Here is a 22,486-nt window from a genome sequence, read left to right as displayed (position 1 = left end):
CCTCTCCAGGTGAAGTACTTACCTTTTGGCCAATAACAAATAGGATTAGGAGGGACTTAACGACTTAGTCCAATAGAAAGCAAGGATAAAAAAGTTGCGGCAGAGAACGAGCCTTTCGCGAACATTTGCCCAATTGGATTGGGGCGCTCTCACCCAAACCTGGGACTGGCTGTTAGAAATAGCCGCGACCGCAGACCTTTGGGCGGGGCAGGTTCAAAGCGGATTTCGCGCGCTGAGAGCTCCGGGCTCTCATTGGCCGGCGACATCCTCCCTTTGTGGGCGCTCCAGGCGTCGCGGAAGTTGGAAGTTGGGAGGAGCCACCGAGTGACGCGTGGCCTCCGCAGCCAATCAGGGATGGGGAAGGGAGGCCGAGAAGGAAGCGGATCCGCGGTCGCGCAGCTAAACAGCAACCCCTACCCGCTTCGTCTCCCTCCGCCGCTATCGGGGCCTAAGCGGGAGCGGCTGGCACGGCGTCACTGGGTGGGCTGGGGCGGAAGTGGAGGCGGAGGGAGACGGTGGCGTCGTCCGCGGGGCCCTGGGCTCTCGCGGCGAGGCCCTGGTGGGCGCGAGGCAGGGGGAGGGGGAGGAGGAGGAGCCCGCGGCCCGGGCGGCGGCGGCGGGTCTCGAGTTCTCCGTAGGGCCCCGCCTCGGAGCGGGCGGCGGCGGAGGAGGAGACTGAGGAGCAGGATGGCGGCCTCGGCCCTGTATGCCTGCACCAAGTGTACCCAACGCTATCCCTTCGAGGAGCTCTCCCAGGGCCAGCAGCTCTGCAAGGTCCGTGGCCTCCGGGAGGAGGGCGGGATGGATGTCCTCGGTCGTAGCCGGAGGGGGCCGGGTAGCCGCTGCACTGCAGCCCCTCTCTCTCTGCCGGCGCCTCGGGGGTTTGGGAGTCTGGTGTCCCCGCCTCCCCACTCGGGGACCCCTTTTTCTGGGGGCTTGAACATCAGCTGGGAACGGCCCCTGAGAGGGAGGCAGAATCGTGCCCTCTTCCAGGCGGCCCGGGCGGGTGCCGAACCCCGTCAGCGTCTGAGGGGTCTCAGAGGTGGGGTTGAGTGAGGCAGCCACCTGTCTATACCGCAGAGACCCAGGGGTGGAGATGTTTTCATCTCGGTTTTCTGCCTGGTCTGTCCTCTTCTTCCACCAGGAGGCAGGGGACGATTTTTGCACTTTCTTGCTAGGAACCCGAAGCCGCAAAGCTGATGGCATCCTTCTTCCCTGTCCAGGAAAGCGAAGCGACTGGTTTGGGAACAGAATGCTCTGATTTGGAGCTCCTCCCATCCCATTAAAGCCAGGATGCTGTCTGTGAGCAACGGTGCAAAATAATAAGTAGTTTTACATTTAACCAATCCTTGAAATCGGCCCTGACAGCTTTCTTAATTTGTCTGTAATATACCCCACGTCTACTAAAGACAAAGACACCTATGCCTTCCCTGAGGAATTATATTGTGATTGGCCACTTATATGATAAAGCATCCAGTTCCTTACATTGGGGCCAGGTTTTATCAGTATTTTAGACATTTCACTAGGTTGGGTAAACAATTTTCTACCAGAAAAGTGACATTTGGTACTTTCAGATAGATACCGACTAATGTATTGTCTTATTACAGGAATGTCGGATTGCACATCCTATTGTAAAATGTACTTACTGCAGATCAGAATTTCAACAAGAGAGGTTTGTATACTGAACAGTTTTTGACTGTTAAAGACAAGTGTTGTCTGTATGGAATATTTGGGGGTTGTAATCCCATATTTTTGTGAAAGTATTTTTAAAAAATGGTTTAGCCCCAGAAATTTTAAGTTGTAAACCTTTTATACATGGTGGGAGAGAGAATGTTGCCCAAAAAACCAGGGGTTGTTAATTTACCGTTACACTTTATATGAGACAGAATAAATTACTACATGGAAAATGTTCAGCCTTGCTAATGAAAATGCAAATGTAAACAGTTACTGTTACACTAAAAAAAATGGTAAAGCCTTAATGGACCTGAGGAAAAGTCTGTAGTGTTACCAACTGCCGTCCAAGGGTGAAATGTAGTAATTTGTTACATGGAAGAGGAGTAGTACCTAACATTTTTAACAGTTACTTCCGCTCTGAGAGTATATACACAAAGTAGCCTCAGAAAAGAACAAATAATTTCTTCTTAAATAGGTGTGGGCATTATAATGTTGGACAATAGCCAAGTGGAAGGTTAGGTAGGCGCTGGTATTGTAATGCTGTGCATTAATAGTGGCAAGTGTGAAGATTTTGGGGCTATATAGGAAACATTAAGATGTTTTGTGTACCAAAAGAAATACACAATAAAAATGTATAAAAATATTTGTCTTAAGTTAATTTGGGTAAAACAACTCTGAAAAGATCCTTGTATTTTTGAGAAAAATCCGTGGTCCATATTACAGTAAGTTTTAGGTACTACAAATCTTTGACTCATTTTATTTTGACATTGTGCTAATTGCTTTAGAAAGCTACATAAACATGATCTATATACAATTTCTCTTTCAGCAAAACTAACACAATTTGTAAGAAGTGTGCTCAAAATGTGAAGCAATTTGGGACGGTAAGTATGTCATGTTATCATGTCACTGTTACCAGTTAATATTTTTCACAAAGCTGGACCTTTTAAAAAGTACATACTGCTGGCTGGGCGCAGTGGCTCACGTCTGTAATCCAGCACTTTGGGAGGCCAAGGCAGGCGGATCACGAGGTCAGGAGATCGAGACCATCCTGGCTAACACAGTGAAACCCCGTCTCTACTAAAAATATAAAAAAAAAAAAATTAGCCGGGCATGGTGGTGGGCGCCTGTAGTCCCAGCTGCTCCAGAGGTTGAGGCAGGAGAATGGCGTGAACTCGGGAGGTGGAGTTTGCAATGAGCTGAGATCCTGCCACTGCATTCCAGCCTGGGCAACAGAGCAAGGCTCCGTCTCAAAAAAAAAAAAAAAAAAAAAAAAAAAAAGATGTACTGCTGTACTCTTAGGTATTTCAACATACCATATTTTATGAAAGAAATCTTCCATAGATATTTTGATAGAAAGGTGACAACATTTAAAAACAGTCAAATTATATGCCTGTTTTACATGTATTGAATATCAGTGTGAAATTTGTGAAGCTATTTAAAGATTCAAATATAGCAAATTCTTGGTTATGGAGAGCTTATCCATGAAGTTTGCATGATCAGACTTTAGCCCACTTCAGAACGACCTCTTCAGAACTATTTTTATAAAACAGCACAGTTCATACATTTTTTCACAGAAATCATGACCCAATCCTAGTACAAATTGTCTTATATGTATACTACAGTCATTATAGGTATATTATACCAATATTATTTATTGTTGGTTAAAAATGCTAACTTTAATGCTTTAAACTGTCCTGAATCATCTTTTGAATATCAAAGAAAATCAAGGTATGTTTTTATAGTTTATGTTGAATATGCTTGTCCCTATTTTTTTAAAGTTGAAAACTCTATATATTCCTTACATGATTTGTACCTATATGTGATGAAAAGTTAACATTTTTTAAATAAATGATATGGTCACTAAGCTAACTAGGATGTTAAATTAGTAGAAGGACATTTCCTCAAATTCTTGATTCATGAGACTTCTATACATGTGTACCTTTATTTTCATTCTTGGAAACCTTTTTGTGTGTAGTTTTTGTATTATCTAACACTATGCAAATCACAAATCTATTTCTCATGATCTTAGAGTAATAGTTTCATGACTAGAAATAAATATTAGTTGAATGCATAGAAACACCGTAAAAGTTATTGCGTATGACAGGGTAACAAACTTGACAGAAAACAAATTTTTTACCTGAGTTTTCTTAATTCCAGAAATATGTCTAGAATACTGGATATGTGCTATGCAGCAAATATTTAATGTTTTTAAAAGTCTCAAAATGTGTATGTTTTTCAGCCCAAGCCTTGTCAGTACTGTAATATAATTGCAGCATTTATTGGTACCAAGTGTCAGCGTTGCACAAATTCAGAAAAAAAGTATGGACCACCTCAGACCTGTGAACAGTGCAAACAACAATGTGCTTTTGATCGGAAGGAGGAAGGAAGAAGAAAGGTATGCTTTGTTTATGTTGTGACATCTGGAAATTAAATGCCAAACAAGTTAGAAATTATGATTAATACACTGCCGAGACAGGATTTATTTTTTAGGTCCATGAAAGCAAGTAGTTAGGTGAAAGTGCAGGAATAGTGAGTTTTCTCCTTGTTTGCATGATATGTAGATTCATGTACTATACTTTAAAAAATACTTTATGGTGGCTATTCTGTACTAGTTGGCTATCCCACATTTGGTTCAGGAGATTTAACTAATTTTTGTTAAATAACTCACTTTACCCTTTTGCTGGTTACTTGACATTGCTGGTGTGAAAAAGATACCTAATGGCACATTGGCACATGAAATTCAGTTACTCTTGTGCCTTTTCATACAGGCTCATATTTGAAACTGTTGTTTGTTTTTGTCTACCTGCAGTGACTTAATGTAATAAGTGTATGTGTTCATGTGATAATTCCTTTGCGGTTCAGCATTCACACAGGCCTCCTGTTGCCTATCAATTTTAGTTGATTTGGAAAATGACTACCTCTTTGAGGGGCTTCCTCAGGTCTCCCCACAGCAATGTATGTACCGTGTTGTAAGACATGTCCCACCAGCGTGACTGGTACATGTACATCATGAAATACTGTGGATGGAATACATGTGAACAAATAGAAGATAAAAACTTGATACTATTTTTAGAGGGTTAGTCAGTACTTTCAGAAAGTCTCCTCTTTTCTTTGACACAGGTACTATTGATCCTAATTATTTGTGGTAGGTCTTTAAAGTTCCCACAAAACAATGAATACAGTAGTACCCACCTTATCCATGGGAGATACCTTCTAAGACCAGTGGATGCCTGAAACTGGGGATAGTAAAGAACCTTACTATGTTTTCTTCTGTACGTACATGCCTACAATAAAGTCTAGTTTTTTAATTAGGTATAACGAGATTAATAAAAATAATAAAATGGAGCAATTGTGTTAGCATACTCTAGTTACAGTTATATAAATGTGGTCTTTATCCCTTAGAATAGTGTATCATATGTAATATTTTTAGACTAAGGTTGACCATGGGTAACAAACTGTAGATTGGGGAGTACTGTATTGAAGCATTGCCCAAGAGAAATTAGGATTAAGTTCATGTCTCTAGTAATAACATGTTGGTCAGTTGATCCAATACATAACTTTATTTTGTTTGTGTTCTTGTTTTGAAGATATGTCATTTAATATATACTGTTGATTGGCTGGGCATGGTGGCTCATGCCTGTAATCCCAGCACTTTGGGAGGCCGAGGTGGGTGGATCACGAGGTTAGGAGATTGAGACCATATTGGCTAACACGGTGAAACCCCGTTTCTACTAAAAATACAAAAAATTAGCCAGGCGTGGTGGCAGGCGCCTATAGTCCCAGTTACTCAGGAGTCTGAGGTAGAGAATGGCGTGAACCCGGGAGGCAGAGCTTGCATTGAGCCGAGATCATGCTGCTGCACTCCAGTCTGGGTGACAGAGCGAGACTCCGTTTCAAAAAATAGATATATTATATATATATTTATAATGCATATGATATATATGTTTATGTATATATGATATGTAGCACATATGTATGATATATATTACATATATTGCGTATATGTTATATATATGTACACACACAGTCGATTAATTGCAGTCATGGCCAACAGCGCTAAGAGTGCCTGAATGTAACTTATGTAGCACATGTATTTTCTCTGTAAGACACATCACAGCCTTCGTAGCTTTCTTTTTCTATTTTTAAGTTTAGTGGTACATATGCACTTTTATTATATAGGTAAACTTGTGTCATGGAGGTTTGTTGTACAGATTATTTCATCATTCAGGTATTAAGCCTAATATCCATTAGTTATTTTTCCTGATCCTTTCCCTCTTCTACCCTCCACCATCTGATAGGCCGTAATGTGTGTTGTTCCCCTCTGCGCGTCCACGTGTTTTCATCATTTAGCTCCTACTTGTAAGTAAGAACATGCAGGATTTGGTTTTCTGTTCTTTTGTCAGTTTGCTAAGGTTAATGACTTCCAGCTCCATCCATATTTCTGGAAAGGGCATGATCTTGTTCTTTTCCATAGCTGCATAGTATTCCATGGTGTATACGTACCACGTTTTCTTTATCCAGTCTACTAACGATGGGCATTTAGGTTGATTCCATGTCTTTGCTATTTCACATTACAACTTTCTTGAGCCTAGGAACACTATACAGCACTTTGGCATTACTCTTTGGGACGACAAAAACTCGAAAAACATAGCACTAAGTAGACTGAAAAGGATACTTGTCTGAGAGGTGAAATAAGGCAGAGCATCACCTTGTTCCACCTCAGCTATGAATGTATGCTATTGGGTGGCGCAGATTTTTGACCACTCTGTGTATGTGTGCAGTGGCCACAAAAGTGCTGCAAGTCTTGATTTTTGGGTTACAGATACATTTACTAAGTAGGCAAATACATGAATAGGAAATGCAAGAGTAATGAGAGGCAACTGTGTATGTCATTTAGGTGCTTCTGTTTTTCTGTAAATTTACAATACTTACTGTAGTGAAAAATACTTTATTAGTAATTACACAGTGATTTAAGAATTCAGCTTATATGTCTTGGAAGTATATCAATTTATGCTTATGCTTCTGGAATAAGAAAAAATGTAACTTTCTTTTTCTTCAAATTAAAAATGCCTCAAAACTAATGGAAATCCATATGTCATCCTCATCAGTTTTATAAGTATTTTCCCAAGTTTCAGAAAAGTCCAATTTTATTTCTATTTTGCAAAAAGTCCGTGAATATGTGCATACATGCATTTGCGCATATTGCGTGTGAAATATACGTGGAAGTTGGGTGGTTTATCTTACCTGGTCTCATACAGCCAGTTTATATGGGTACATTTAATTTACCACGTGTTTTCTTAAAAGGTTGATGGAAAGTTATTATGCTGGCTCTGTACTTTATCGTACAAAAGAGTTTTACAGAAGACGAAAGAACAGAGGAAGAGCCTGGGATCTTCACATTCAAATTCATCATCTTCATCTCTAACTGAGAAAGACCAGCATCATCCAAAACATCATCACCACCATCATCACCATCACCATCGTCACAGCAGTAGCCATCACAAGTAAGTACTTCGAAATCATATTTTAAAAACTCATCCTGGCATTTTAATGCCATTTATTGGTGTTTACTTCTTGCAAATGTTCACTATGTGCTAGTCTAGTTTCCATTTTACACAGTAAGCATCTTGAGTGTCTAAGGCTGTGTCTCCATTTTATTCAGTGTGTAATGTTACCTACATGGAATATGTTTAGCTGTTTACCTTAATAGAGATAAGACATTTAGGAAATTAATATATAAAACTATAACCATATAAAGTCAAAATACATCAGTTTTAAATAATTTATCAAAAGCCTCAGTATTCTTTTTTTGTTTAAATAATTAAGGTTTTATTTGAAAAATTATAATTTATCTTAGTTGTCAATTTGTTTTAGTAAAAACAAACCAAAACAAACCAGTGACTGGGTTTGGAGAACATATTTTAATACTATAGTTTGTTACTATTATAGAAGCATTTCTAATCTTTGTGGTCCCCAAAATATGAGAAATATTTTTAACTAGTGATACTTTGTGTTTTTTGAAACATATATTTAGGAACTCTACTTAAATACAGACAACTGTAGTTTTCCCTCAATATGTTTGAGGGATTGGTTCTGGAACCCCCTCATAGACCAAAATTTGCATATACTCCAGTTCTGCAGTTGGCCCTGTGGAGTCTGCCTATAGGAAAAGTTGGTCTTCTATGTATGCAGGTTTCACATCCTCCAAATATTATATTTTTGATCCGTATTTGGTTGGAAAAAAAAAATTCTGCCTATAGGAAAAGTTGGTCTTCTATGTATGCAGGTTTCACATCCTCCAAATACTATATTTTTGATCCGTATTTGGTTGGAAAAAAAAAATTCCCGTATAGGTGGTCCCATACAGTTCAAACCTGGGATGTTCAAGGGACAACTGTACTTGATTTTTAAAGTGACCTGTGCGGGGAGTTATGTAGTAGTAGTACCTTAACCCTTGATGTGTGTGGTATAAAGGTTTTTTAAAATGCAGTTTTAGTCCTCATGGAAAAATCAAGAACATTAAAATAAAAATTAAACTGATAAGCACAAATTAAAATAGAAAAAACGGGGACATATGGCATGCCCATTTTCAAAAGAATTTATTGTTTGTTCCTAAATTTTTCTATGAGTCTTTAAAGTTTCAGATAGTTATTTAAAACAGAATATACAAAAAACCGATGCCCACCTCATTTTGGAACACATGCAGTATTTTAGGGATGTAATGTAGTTCTATCTAAATAGTAAGATTTTTTCTAAACTGTATTCAATCACCTATTAGATTATGAGGTTATGTTGAGGTTAGTGATGTTTAATTCTACCATGTTGTAGTGCTTTCTAAATGTAGTGGCAGAATAAAATGCCGTGCCTTCTCTTCTGGCTGTTTTGAAGAAATCTTGTGATCTTTATATCAGAGTATCTCAAGAAGCAAAGGAATATAAGTCTACATTGTTTTTGCTTCTTTCTTTAAGAAAAAATATGACAAAATGACTATATACCATAATAGCATACGTCAGACCTACTCCTGAGACTCCCAAAATGTCACCTTTTCCTATTCTTTACAGATAAATTTGTCTTAGCATTATATAAAAGGACACAATCAGATTATGTTTGTGAAGATTGAAGTATGTGACAGCAACTTAATTTTTTGAAAGAATGACAGATTTCAAAAATAAAGGGAAAGAGAACGGTATTGAAAATGAAAGTCTTCAATTTTTTTACTTTTTGTTACTTATGAAATACAAACACTATTTTCTATTTGATGATTATTGACCATTTGATGAACAGTTAGTTTGTAGGGTCCTATCTTAAGTTCAGTAGATCAGAATGAAAATAAGGAGCATTCATATTGTGATAGATGGTGATCGGCAGGGGTAGGGGATGTGGTTCTAAGGTGGCACTAAGGTGGGTCTGAATCTAGGAATGGACAACCTTCAGAAAGCTAAGATGGGAGTTCCGAGTGTTTCTGTCAGTCATATTAATGTGATTATTATTAACTGAGATATGGTTAGTGCTGTTAGTTCATGTATGGCTTGTTATGCTTATAATGAAATTTGTGAGGGAAAAAAAAAGACAGCTCCCTTCCTCAGTAGGATTTCCATTCATTCACAAGTAAGAATAACTCAGTTAATGGAATTATTGCTATTAATATTTTTTTCCCGATTTGGTACTTGTTTACAGCTGATTCTTTAGGTCTGTTTTTTTCTTTTGCTTAAAAAACTTCTACAGCTGAACCAATAGTAAATTTTAGACACAGGTGAACATGTGTGTATATATATATATGTGTGTATATATATACACACACAGGTGAACATGTGTGTGTATGTATATATGTATATGTCTATTTTGTATATGCTAGCACTGTACTAAGTGCTTTTACGTATATAACTCATTTAATGCTCATATCAGTATAAGGTATGTATTACATATGAGGGAACCAAGGCTGGGGATTTTAAGTAATTTGCATAAGGTCACAGCTCAGATCTTCTAACATCTTCTACATTGTATAAAAACACGGCATGTGGTTCATAGAAGATGCTCTCTACATGCTGAGTGAATAAGCTAGGGGTTAGTGAAGCATTGACTGATATGCAAGTTTAGGAGGAAAAAAGTGTAGGATTTATGGTGAATTATAAAGTGATTATTAGTATTATGACAAAATAGAGAAGGAGTATTACAGTACTATGAGTAAAAGTAAAATCATTTGTTACTATGAAATTTCTCAATAGTTTCAGCCTTAACTTCTCCAGATTACTAAGTAAAGAGAGATCTACGTACTTTGGAGAGGATTCTTAAGAAAACTGGGAAAGAACCAAAGAAATCAATATATTTCCCCTTTTAAATTGATACACTATTCTGAGCAACTTGAGTTACTCCAAAAGAAGAATCTTTACTTTGGATTATTAGGAAAGCCTTAACTTTAAAGATACAAATTTTGTGTCTGAAATAGTAAGGACAGCCAAAGTACAGTGATACTTAAACTTTATAATCTTAGAATCTTGTTGTGGTAGTTTTCGTGCTTGTGTAACCCACCCTTTGTATGATATTAAATTGAACTGTGGAGATCCTGATTAAAAAGAATTCTTGAAGAACTTAAGATGGTTAGTAGTCATTTGATTAAAATCTGTCTCATCAGAATGTGATTTATTCAATATATATTAGCTTAGTCTGAAAATTTAAATACCCCTTTCTCTGAACAAAATATTATAAACATAAAATGTGTATCCATCAAGAATGAATGTTAAATTTAGATGTACTAAATAAATGTCGTTATTAGATGTCATTTGTGTATTTTTCAGAATCAGCAATCTAAGTCCAGAACAAGAGCAGGGACTGTGGAAACAGAGGTAAATACATTGCTGTATTTTCTGAAGTATTTTGAAATATATGTTTATAAATGTGATATCCCTTCAACTTTGTGACTTAAGACTTACCAAAATCAATATTTTCAGTAATATTTTAGGGGAAGATGAATAACTTATCATTTGGTTTCTCTGTCCTTTTTACTCTAACTATTCTTATTAATGTTTGGTTTCAGCCATAAATCCTCTGCAGCAATTCAGAATGAAACTCCAAAGAAAAAGCCCAAATTGGAATCTAAGCCATCTAATGGAGATAGGTAAAAATGAATTCTTTTAGTGTTGTGAAAATTCAACTTAGTTGAATAGTTATGGTTGAATGCCAGTTATTACTAGATTAAAAAAAAAAATAGAAACATGTATTTTCTACATTGACTTGAGTCACCTAGAAGAATAAACATAAATTAGTTTAAAATTTTTAGCTTAATTTTGGCAATAAGAAAGTGGCACTGAACTATGTTGTTCTATTTGGGAAATAAATTTGGGTTTTGAAGAAACAAATTTGGAGAACATTATTTTTATCTTTATTCTTCAGTGAAACACAAATCTAATTGTGATATTTTAAATTGACCTGCCTAGAAAATGTTTTTAGATTAAAAATATTATGAGCGTTACTTTGTTTTAGTTCATTAGCCAAAAGTTTGCTGATGTTACTGTACAAATTGGCTGCCTATTGCTTTACACTAGAAGTATTGACCCCCTAAAAGCTAATACTGAATTATATTTCTGCAGGTGTATGTAATGTGTGCCATTAGTAAGGTAATTTGCCAGTTGCATCCATTTCTGTCAGGTACATATTTTTTTGCATTAGCCTTAAGGATGTTTGTGGAATTGTCTAATTTATGCAATTTGAACACCTGCTAATTTTCCTTCTACTTCATTTAACTGTGTTTTACTTTTTTCTTTTTAGTAGCTCTATAAATCAGTCAGCAGATAGTGGGGGAACAGACAATTTTGTCCTTATAAGTCAACTGAAAGAAGAAGTGATGTCACTTAAGCGTCTCTTACAGCAGAGAGACCAGACCATTTTAGAAAAAGATAAAAAGGTAGGATCATGGTTCACTGAAGCCTGGTAAGAATTATGTGTTGACTGTTGCTTGATAATCACAAATTTTATTAGACTTTCTTTAATAATTTAGTAATGTTTGTTGGTTTGTTGTGCATGATTTTTATAAGACAAATTACAACCCCCCCGCCGCTGAAGCCGTCTAATGAAGATAGGTAAAAGTGGTCTTTCAGAATTTTAGTTCTAAGAATTAACTGAGCTTAATTAGGATAGTAATTTCTGAACTTTAATTTTCAGTAAGCATGTAATTTAAAAATAGGTCTAATACCTAATAATTTAAAGATGAGATGTAAATGGAATATTTTTAAAACTTTTTTAAGAATGTAGTTTGAATAGTCTTTGGTATTCCATTAATATATATCAATCCAGATCAAATAACTGCTGAAAAGTAATGGTATGGGAATTTCCTGTAATAGAAATCAGCAATAGATGTCTAAAAGGTCATTGTGTAGGAAGTAAGTGTACTTATTGGGACTTTATCAGTTAAATCAAGAAGAATATTAAAATATGTTGTTCATTTAGTGAAAAGAGGGATATTAACAGAATCATAGAAGGATTTAAGGTCTTGTGCTGTGAAATTAGGTTGGCATAATAGTGGGCAGGCATGGAACAGGAAACCATTTTGAAGTAATTTAGCCATACTTAGATTCAAATCCCAGTTCTAACATTTTCTGTGTGACCTAAAGCAGAATGTGTAATTCTTTGGGCTTCAGTTTTCTCATTTAAATGAGAGCATTAATACTATCTCAAGTGATGGTTGTGATGATTAATGAAAATGCAAACTATTATAGCTCCTGGTATGTATAAGTGCCCATAGGGGCTATTACTGTTTGATCATCTTTTGTACTTGTTTTATGGTCCCAGACAATGTAGTTTGACCTGTATCAAATGTATTATGCAGTAGAACACTAAAATCATTTCTTTTAAAAGAATAAGACCTTATTACGAATACATATATGAATTATATCCATCTCTGAGTCTGTGCTTGAGTCTGTGCTGAGTTGGCTTTTACTTCAGGCATTCAATAATTTTTGGTACATTTTCCCACACCTTGATGGTTAGTGGGCTTAATTTGTTCTAATACATTTGTACCTTACTTTAAGCAAATTCAGTATATGAAAATTAGGAGTGCCATATAAGATAAAAATAGAATAGTTACAGGTGTCTTTGTCTTATAGTTCTTTTTGATTGACAGCATTTTTTAAATTAATGAGCCTTTATGGAAATTTGTCCTGTGTACAGAGTTTTAGAGACAAGCCAGGTATATCTGCATTAGCCTTGAGAAAAGTTGAATAAAATGCCGAGTTTACTGCAAAATAGCAATGATTTCAAAACCAAGTAGTAATCAGTTATAGAATATTGACTGTTAGATTTTTCTTTCCTCTCTAGCATAAGAGGTACTAACTTTGTATTGTGCAGTTAATTGAAGTTTTCTGCTTTTGTTAGTGTTCCTCTTTAAAAAAACCAAAGCACTAATGGGGATTGAAATTAGCATTGTTGTAAGGAAAATCCTAATTGTAGACCTAAAATAACTATACATTTGCAGCTTTTTCTTATTAATCTAAGACGACCAAGTTATTTTCCTGAATTGATTTCACAAAGTTATTCAATGACAATAACAAAAGTTATTCAATTCTAGCCAGACACTGAACTAGATCATGACGATACAAAGATGAATAAGACATAATTCTTACTTTCCAGAAAAGTTCATAGTCAGGAGGCAACTCACAGTGTGGTGAATAGAGTAATTGTCTTAGCCGATCTGGTGTAAATTGGCATTTCAGAACAGAAAATCTTTTGTGATTAGAGAAAGTTGAGAGAGAGAGAGAACTTAGTTATACTTTGAATTTGACAAAAGCAAGAGTTTTTTTTTTTTTTTTTTTTAAATAAGAATATAAGACTCCATGATTTTCTCTATTTTTGCTGTTGTATGTCTTTCAGTTTACTAGATACTGGGTAATTACAAAGGAGAATGTGTAAACCTTTAAAGCTGGCATAAAGAAAAACCTTAAAAAATAAACTGGAGTTGCTTCTGCATGGTTCTAATATGAAATTACATAATAACTTATTTAGTTGGAAGTCATGAGATATTATACTTTTATGTATGTCATTTATGAAAAAATTATCATGTAGCTTTCTTCCTCAAAGCACTGATTTTTTTCTTGTGTTTGTCTAATTTAGCCCATATTTTATAGTAACCTTCTTTCTTTTCTCATTCTGTGTTGTATTTCTGTGCTATGTTCTTTATTTTTGCCTCAAGTGTTAGGTGGTATTGTGTACATAGTCCTGGACATAAATTAAAAAATAAAAACAGTGTAGCTTTTGGCTGAAAAGACTATTCCTTTTTGTATTACCCAGTGTGAAATTTCTTTCTTTAAGCATTGAAAGATTATTTTACCCTTAAGCTAGTTTAAATGTTTATTTTGTTTTTACTATTATTGAAGTACATTTTTAAATGAGGCATTTTCCCAGTTATTAGCTGTTAAGCTTTTTTTGTTGGCATACCAGTTGCCAAACTATTTCCAGTCAAGCCATGTTTAGGAAAAAAAGAAAATTCAGAAGTTTTACTGATGGTCAGGTATTAACATTAAAATTATACTATTGTAAAGCAGATAGACTTCATCATTTCATAAAACAAATTTTAGATAGCTTGTACAATTCAGGAAACAGGAGTTAACATCTTCCACTTTTGTAATGAAATGTGAGTTTATTGTGAAAGTTACTTAAATTGTGTGTGTGTATGTGTGCAAATATATACATATATGTCTTTTTTCTTTAATCTCTCAGTTAACTGAACTAAAAGCAGACTTTCAGTACCAAGAGTCAAATTTGAGAACAAAAATGAACAGTATGGAGAAAGCTCACAAAGAAACTGTGGAACAACTTCAGGTAACTACCATCATTTACGTAAAGTGTTAGGCAAGGAGGGCTACGCTTGAGTAATAGCATTCGTTGACTTAGATTGTTATTGGTAGCCCTATTTTGTGCATAGTTGGTGCATTTCAGTTTTGATTTTGACTTTATAATCATTTTTGATCTTGATCCCATTAGAAATTGTTGTTTGAAATTACTTGAAGGGTGATTCAGTACTTTAATCTTGAAAACTTTTGCCTAAACTTCAAGTGGAGTTTTTGGAGGAGGGTATCATTGGAGTATGTTCAATTGATTATTGGGCTTAGAGCAAAAAATTAAAAATCAGATTCATGAAACTAAGGTGAAAAGCAGGTCTTCAGTAGCAATCATTCTTCGTATTGATATTTCCTTCCAGATAATGGGAAGGTAGATGGGTGTATAAAACCAATTCCTAAGGACCTCGAGTGGCAAAAATGTATGCAAAGCAAGAGAGTTTACTTAACCTGCGTACAGTGGTTTGCAAAGTGCCAAATAGGGTTCTGCTAAATGCTAACAGGTAGTGATCCACCTGAACCTCAGAGTGCTGCAAAGTAGCATTTTAAGTATACAGAACAACTCAATGGTGAAGTCAGGAGTCACCACAGTAACAATCTGATGTCTGGCATGCAGAGATGGTGAACATCCAACATGGATATGGAATGCTAACTATATTAAGCTTGTTCTCATCTAGGTTTCATAAATTTAGAAATCGGACCACACTAAATTAATTACATGTTCTCTTTGATTTATATAGTGTCACATTTGTAGAATTAATCTTTAGTAACAAAATTTTTAAGGTGTAAGAAATTTTAAATGTTAAAAGAATAGAAGATGGCAGCACACAGATTTCAGACTTGGGAGAGTACAGCTTCAGAAGGAAGGAGTTACTACTACCCTGTTTCATTTTGTTTTTTCACATTGTAACACCAAGAGATACTTGCTGTTCGTTTCTTTTGGTTTTGTATTGTTCATACTTCTTTGCAAGTAGCTTAAATTAGTAGGGCTTAGGAACTTGCTGAAATTCGAGGTACACATTGTCTGGTTTTAATCCCTATCATACTATTAAAAGATTGTTGAAAGGGAACCTCATGTAGAACCTGGGACATAGTAGGCATTCAGATAATTTGTTGACTAAGTGGTGATTTATGGAAATGCCCATATCATATATCAGATTCTTATATATTAGTTAATGTTTTTATCCACCAGCAAGTATTATTTTTAGGTTTATGTTATTCCTGTTTTTCTTATTCAGTTATAAATGCTGAATGGTTACCTGGAACAAAATCTTCCACCTGATGATCCTTGATTTAATGTAATGTAACCAAAGCTCTGAAGTAAATCCAGAATGAGATAACAGAATAACTGCAAGAGGTTCTTAGATATATTTTAACTTAGTGCTCACCACTGTTCAAAAGAGCAGTTTGTGTTTTGGTTTTTCTTTTTTAAAATCATAGTTGCAAATACATGGGGTCTTCTTTGACTTAGCCTAATTGATATCTTAAGCCTATCTCCTTTTGGTAACTGAAGTTTCATGTAATGTAAAAGCAACTAATATTTAAATGTTGACATGATTTTACATATGCTATCTTACTTGTTACAAAAACTGAGTTACGTGATATGCCCATTTTACAGAGGAAACTGTGATCACATAGTAAGCGGTGACATAGAAATCTCCATCTTCTGACTCCAGTTTATCTTTACTTTTCCCTGTTCTACACTAGTTCCCACCACTTCAGGTTCCTCAGGTTTTCTATTTCATCCTTCCTATCAGGCCACTTTCTTGATTTTTTTGTGTTATGACTAGAGACAGTCTGTCATAGCTGAGTACCATCTTTTTACCTCACTTCCTTTGGCAACCAGTGGTACTAGTAGGATTGTTTACTGAGGTGAGGAAACAGGTAATTTTTTTTTAATCTTTATGTAATAAGGAATTAAATTCTGTGACACAAGGTGGATCTTGCTCTAATAGCTAGTAAAATACTTCTAACTACCAAACCTAGGACAAAACACGGAACATCACATGAAAATATTATTCAAAATGTCACCCCAAAATACCCCAAATATTGAAAATACTAAGATATCAAGTAAAAACTCTTATTCACTTAATTAGGTAAGTCGTTAAGAGGAAAAGGGACCTAACATTTGAGTGCCTTCTGTGTACCAGGAACTGTGTTAGGCTAAGTGTTTTATATATTTGATAAGTTCCTTTAACTCATTTTGAGTTTGGATGGTGGAGTTACTGTGTTACAAATGAGAAAATATGCTCCAGGTTATGTAGCTGGTTAGTAAGCCAGGATTTAAAGCAGAATCTGTGTAATTCTTAATTCTGATATTCTTTCCTTTAGACCAACATGTCTAAACTTTAAAACTTAGCTTTCTTAAGAGTCTATAAAGAATTTATTTTCTTTTTTTTTTTTTTGGCTGGCTGCAAAATGAAGTAATTTTAGGATTAAAAAATTTAAGTGTATATATATTGAAATATTGCATTATAAAATTCATTTTTAAGGTATTCAAATTAGAATAAATTTGGACTTGTACTTAACAATTGTGTTAATTTACCTTGAAGACTTTTTTTCTTATGTATTTTATTCAGAAATATCTTTATTAGTGATATAAATATATTAAAAGCAAATTGGAAATTAGCTACTAAAGCATTAAATGGAAAAATTGCTTTGAAGACTTAATGTTCAAATTACTGGATTTTGTACTTAAAATATGAAAATTATAAACACTTTTTATTTCTTGATTGAGATAACTTGGAGATTCACAATTTTAACTGTTTTGTATCAGTATAAACATTTTTACATAAATATAACTTACAGATCTAGTGGAGATCTTTTTGAGTCAAATTTGCAGACTCAAAATTTGAAATTGATACTGAATTTGAAATTGAAGTTTTTCATTACCTCTTTAGTTATTAATAACCACTGAATAGGAAAGTCCTATTATGCATCTGAACATAAAAAATAATTTGACTTGCACACATAAGATAGTACTGAGAATATTTGCATTTTGGAGGTCATGGGTGTTAATTAGCAAGAGTGATTGGAGAAGGGTGGGGAAATGGAAGAATAAAGTTTGAAAAAGGTTATTTCATGAAACCACTTTAAGATGGCATACAGAGAAGGCAGAGTGTTATCTGGCCATAAAAAGCTAAAATTAGAATAAAATATGAAGTACTGAGGTTAAAAAAGTCTTGTCTAGATAATAAAAATTCCTGAAACTTTGAAGGAAGGAAAATGGTGTTGAAACATAAGTCAGAGGATATCTTTTTAAAATGTGTTAATTTTAAGGGAGTACTCTATTTTCATCACTTTCCCCATTTTGGCTCAAACTACAAAAATGCTTGATCATTAATGTATTTGTATATATAGGGATCCTTACTTATCTAAGTTTCCACATTTAAGAGACTGAATAAGGTGACAGAGGCAGTCAAAATGTGAAAATATTGACTGTACTTACACATTCCTCCTCACTAAACTAGTGATGGATGGACATTTAGTAATGAAATTCAAGTCAGATGATGAAATGAAATTTTGAATCTTTGCAAAAATTCAAGCTTTCATGAAATAGGAAACAATGATGTAGAACTGTGTGTCAGATGACTGTATAGTAATTAAAGTAACAAGAATGAGTGGTTCTGATGGGTGCTTTAAAAAAAATTGAATATCATTGGGTGCATTTGGCAAAGTAACAAATTCTGAGTATTTTTTGCAAAAATGACCTCTTATGCTTGTTCTACAAGAGAGTAAACATAGAAGAAAGATCTTATACAGCTTGCCAGGAAATATTCCTCCCAAATCTTGATTCATTGTTTGATTTTATTAATTGTAAATTACAACTTATTTTCATAGTTTTCATGTTTTTAAGATGAGGGGCCAACACCTTTTCCCTTTTAAAATTTAGACCTTCTTTTAAGTGGATTCACTTTGTTTCCTTTTTTGTAACCAATTGTGCATCTTTGGACAACAATTATATTAATAATGACATTTACAAAGCGGGATGAACCAATCTAGAATTTTCCTTCTGCATGTTCATCCTTAAAGAGATGAATGTAAATGTATCAACTCTTTCATTTAATGTTAGTGCTTTAGTGAAACATTTATATAAATGAAAACAGTATTAAATAAGTAGTATTCTTCATCGTGACTTAATAATAATTCAAACATTTTTAATCTTGAATGTTTTTGTCTCCCACAGGCCAAAAACAGAGAACTACTCAAACAGGTCGCAGCATTATCAAAGGGTAAAAAATTTGACAAAAGTGGAAGCATACTAACATCTCCTTGAGAAAGTAATTTGTTTAGCATTTCTTCTTACAATGTAAATTTGGGGGAAAAAATTCTGTGAAGCCCTTAAATTCTGTGTAGTAGAAAAATATTTTTGCACACCAAATGAATTGGTGTGTTTCCTATTCACTTTTGTAATTGATATACAGCATTTTTTAAGTTGTAAAACATTGAAATAAAACTTCAACTGGTTTGAAGTAACTTTTTAATTATTTGATATCCAGGAACTTTTTTGCCAGCAATAGTATTAAACAGTTGTAAAGGAGTGCATGAGTAGTGCTCTTTATAAAACGCAACATGCAATAATAGAGTAGGTATGGTTTAAGAAGTCAGAGCAGCAGGGTTTTTTTGTTTTGTTTTTTGTTTTACACTATGCTAATTTCAGACAAACAGTTTTCAATTTAGAAATACAAAACTTTTAAACGCAAAAAATGGCGAACACTGGTTTTTTGGGAATTGTGTTTTTACTTTGCATCACATGAATTTAGGAGAAAATCATGGTGCTTTTATTAAATGAACTTTAGATATATGTAAATTTGTTTTTTAAAGTTACATCATTAACATTAGTAACCTAGCATTTTCATTATTGGTATAGGAATTACTGTTTATTGTACAGTATCTAAGGTAAAATGTGTTTCTGTTTTGTAAAAACTACTGTAGATTTTTACTTACAAGTGCCTTTTGCCACCTAATGTTTTTATTTATAGGAATGCTGATCTTTTGTACATACAGTTTGTTTTAAAATCATGTTTAATAAATGTTTGTATATAAATGCATATGTACAGAAGCCTATTTCAAAAGGAAATCAAAGTTGCTAGTAAAATGTTTGAGATTACATTAAGAACTAACTGATAATGCATATAGATTTTAGAAAATTTTGTGATTTGTTTCTGTGTGATAAGGGAAGCTGTTGGTCTTTGAATTCATTTAATTATGTCAAAATAGTTCCCCAAAGAGTTAATGTTAAGTTGCTTCTTAAAGAGTAATTTTATTTTTTATGTCATACGGCTTCATATTAATATTTTGTGAGTTATGTGTTTTGCTTTTTTATAAAATTTCTTTAAAATTTTAATGTTTCTACAGCGATCCATATATCTGCTTTCCCTATGTGTGGTTATCTAAGTTAATATTTATGTACACCATACTTAATTTGCAAATTTAAAGCAAATCTGAAAATTAATCTTTTTAATCCAGTCTGTGATAATCTTTGAATATATTGGAATCTACTGTAAGATTCAGGCACTATAAGTAAATTGTCCCAAAGTCTTTAAAATTGTCTATAAAAGGTTAAGGTAGGGTGGGATAGGTTATGTGAAGTTATTGACTAATTATAGCGGTTTTCAGCCTGAAATGGAATTTATCTCCTAGTTATTATCAGTTCAGAGTTTTATTTTGATTTTAAAGTATTGCTAGATACACTGTATAGAGTGAGTTGCTTCTCTTAATAATTTATGGGCAAAGATAAATTTGCTTCATGTAAAACTGTTACTGAATTTATCAGTTTTAAAGGTTTTTATACAAGCATTGATTATGAATGTCATATCAAGATTGGCTTTCTTAAGAACATATGATTGAAACAATTTTTTTAACATGACATGTGTTTCAGTAGACTGTTCTTATGGTTGCTCATTATAAAGTGATACCAAATAATTCTTTGTCCATTTTGAAAGCATAATATAGAGTAATTTTCAAGTGATAGAAAAAGATTCAGTTAGAATCTTGTAAACTAAACCAGTTTATTTTTATGAGATCTTCATGTAACAATTTTCTTAAATTTAGTACTCTCAACCATGATAGATAATGCCTTAACATGGATTTTAACGTTTGCAGGATTTGCTAAATTGATAAGATAGTTACTACCTTTCTTTGAAATTTGTAATGTTTTATATTCTTATTTCATAGCCATTTGTCAGTCCACAGTGGTCATTATGGTTTTACTTTGTGATAATTCTTATACCTTGTTGGAGAAACTACAAAAGAAAGCTGTCCTCGTCCTTCCCCTTAGCTAACATCAAAATTAAAAATAATATTAATGTTAGCCAACATTAAAATGGAAGTTTGGAAGTTTAATGTTAGCTAACATTAACAGTCTAATAATTTAGCTTTGTAAATTCCAAGGCTAAAACCCTTTCATGGGCTTCACAGTATTTAATCCTAATTAAATACCCTTCTTTATTCCATGACCTTATTTTTATAACTTAAATTTTTTGCAATTGTATAAACTAGTTATTCAGTCCCAGTCCTGGATCTCTGTAGTGTTTTGACATAATAAACTGATATTCTTTAAATGTGGACCTGTAAGGAGATACTATGGTGTGGTGTATTGTGCTTTTAGCCTGTTTTCCACTATTAATTAGCATTTACCAGTGAGAGTCATTTTGGCTTAAGTTATTTATGTATTAATAGCCTGTGAATATTGCAGTCCTTTTTAGATTATATTGGTCTAAATATGCATTCTGCAGTGAACCTGTTAAGCTGTTCACATGTATAGACTATTGAAATACTGTACTTGTACACATCTGACTGTTGACATTTTGTACTTTTTTCTAGATCCAATATTTCACAATAAAAAACTTGTCAAAGGCTTTGCATTAGTTTTCAATGGCTGCTGTAACAAATTCCCACAAACTTAGTGTCTTAATACAACAAGAATTAATTATTTTATGGTTCTGGAGGCTAGAAGTCCAAAATCAGGTTTACAGGTCTAAAGTCAAGGTATTGGCAGGATTGGTTCTTTCTGGAGGCTGTAGGGGGAAATCTGTTTTCTTGTCTTTTCCAGCTTCTATAGCTGCATTCTTTGCATTCTGTGAGCTCATTGACCTTTATCTTCAAAGCCCAAATTGTAGCATCTTAAATCTCTCTCTGCTGTTGTCATCATACCTTCTCTCTCAGAGTGTCTCCCTCTGTTCCCTCTTATACGAACCTTATGAGAACATTATTGGCTCCACCTGCACGAACAATGTAGTTTTTCCATCTCAAGTCCTTAACCTATCACATCTACAAAGTCCCTATTTTCATATAAGGTAGCGTATTCAATGGTTCCATGGGTTAGGGCGTGGACATATTGGGGGACCATTATTGAGCCTACATAGCTTCATCTACATTTTGCCCCCTTTTCCAGTGTGAAACCCTGAAACAACAAATACATGAGAGAAGGGGTTTAGGCCAAACATTAGAAACTATTTTCCTGTCTGTCCATTCAGACCACTTCAGTGCGATAGTTATTTTTCCTGGAAGAAATAAATTTGCATCTGATTGAGCAAGCATTTCAAGCTATAGTTAAGTTTTTGAAAACGTTGGATGACTAGTACCATGCTAGGTTGTTTGATACGTTAAAAGTCGAAGGTGTGATTCTTTCATTTATAGACTAGTTGAGCAGATAAAGTACTTGGGGAAAAAATCTGGAACCTAACTTTGGTATTACAAAGTGTAGTAAAAGCTAACAGCTTTTAGCAAGGGCATTCCGAGACTTGTGGGAAAGATGTAGTCACTTGTTTCTCAAATGTTAGTATACATCAAAGTTACCTGGAGGGCATGATAAACACATGTTGCTGGACCCAGTTTTTGATTCAGTGGGTCTGGGATGAAGCCTAAGAATTTTCATTTCTAAGTTCTCAGGTAATGCTGCTTCTGGTCCAGAGCTCACATTTTGAGAACTACCATTTTAATATTTTCTGCATTTCCCATACAAACTATACCATTGGGTAGGT

The 22,486-nt window shown here is 34.5% G+C and overlaps 2 protein-coding genes across 3 annotated transcripts in view; one reads left to right on the top strand and one right to left on the bottom strand.

Annotated features, from left to right (window-relative positions):
* The window catches only part of CEP57 (centrosomal protein 57), a 43,430-nt gene extending 43,288 nt beyond the window's left edge, over window positions 1-142 (bottom strand). Inside the window, exon 1 of the mRNA XM_038005301.2 lies at window positions 23-142. The gene's annotated coding sequence lies outside the window, so the exon portion shown is untranslated. The remainder of the gene's footprint in view (window positions 1-22) is intronic.
* A 101-nt stretch (window positions 143-243) lies between these two features.
* Window positions 244-21,361, top strand: FAM76B (family with sequence similarity 76 member B). Of its 2 annotated transcripts, none has more exons than XM_038005304.2 (10): window positions 244-774; window positions 1,608-1,672; window positions 2,501-2,555; window positions 3,914-4,069; window positions 6,979-7,178; window positions 10,470-10,517; window positions 10,709-10,789; window positions 11,443-11,575; window positions 14,383-14,484; window positions 18,688-21,361. In XM_038005304.2, the coding sequence occupies exons 1-10, from the start codon at window positions 355-357 to the stop codon at window positions 18,775-18,777; spliced, it is 1,350 nt and encodes a 449-aa protein (XP_037861232.1). In that variant the 5' UTR covers window positions 244-354; the 3' UTR covers window positions 18,778-21,361. The 2 variants fall into 2 exon arrangements, with proteins under 2 accessions (XP_037861232.1, XP_037861231.1); XM_038005303.2 differs by having other exon boundaries at window positions 11,440-11,575.
* The last annotated feature ends 1,125 nt before the right edge of the window (window positions 21,362-22,486 follow it).

This window comes from Chlorocebus sabaeus, chromosome 1, assembly GCF_047675955.1.
Source record: "Chlorocebus sabaeus isolate Y175 chromosome 1, mChlSab1.0.hap1, whole genome shotgun sequence".
Classification (NCBI taxonomy): domain Eukaryota; kingdom Metazoa; phylum Chordata; class Mammalia; order Primates; family Cercopithecidae; genus Chlorocebus; species Chlorocebus sabaeus.
The sequence above is the reverse complement of the archived record's forward strand: the minus strand, read 5'-3'. Positions and strand labels throughout refer to the sequence as shown.

What these genes read in the sequence shown, in the direction of transcription:
- FAM76B (XM_038005303.2), top strand. Translation starts at nt 355, where the DNA reads ATGGGGAAGGGAGGCCGAGAAGGAAGCGGATCCGCGGTCGCGCAGCTA. An exon ending in AGGAGGAAGGAAGAAGAAAG is followed by an intron (nt 4,070 to 6,978) that starts GTATGCTTTGTT and finishes TTTTCTTAAAAG; the next exon opens with GTTGATGGAAAGTTATTATG. An exon ending in AAACTGTGGAACAACTTCAG is followed by an intron (nt 14,485 to 18,687) that starts GTAACTACCATC and finishes TGTCTCCCACAG; the next exon opens with GCCAAAAACAGAGAACTACT.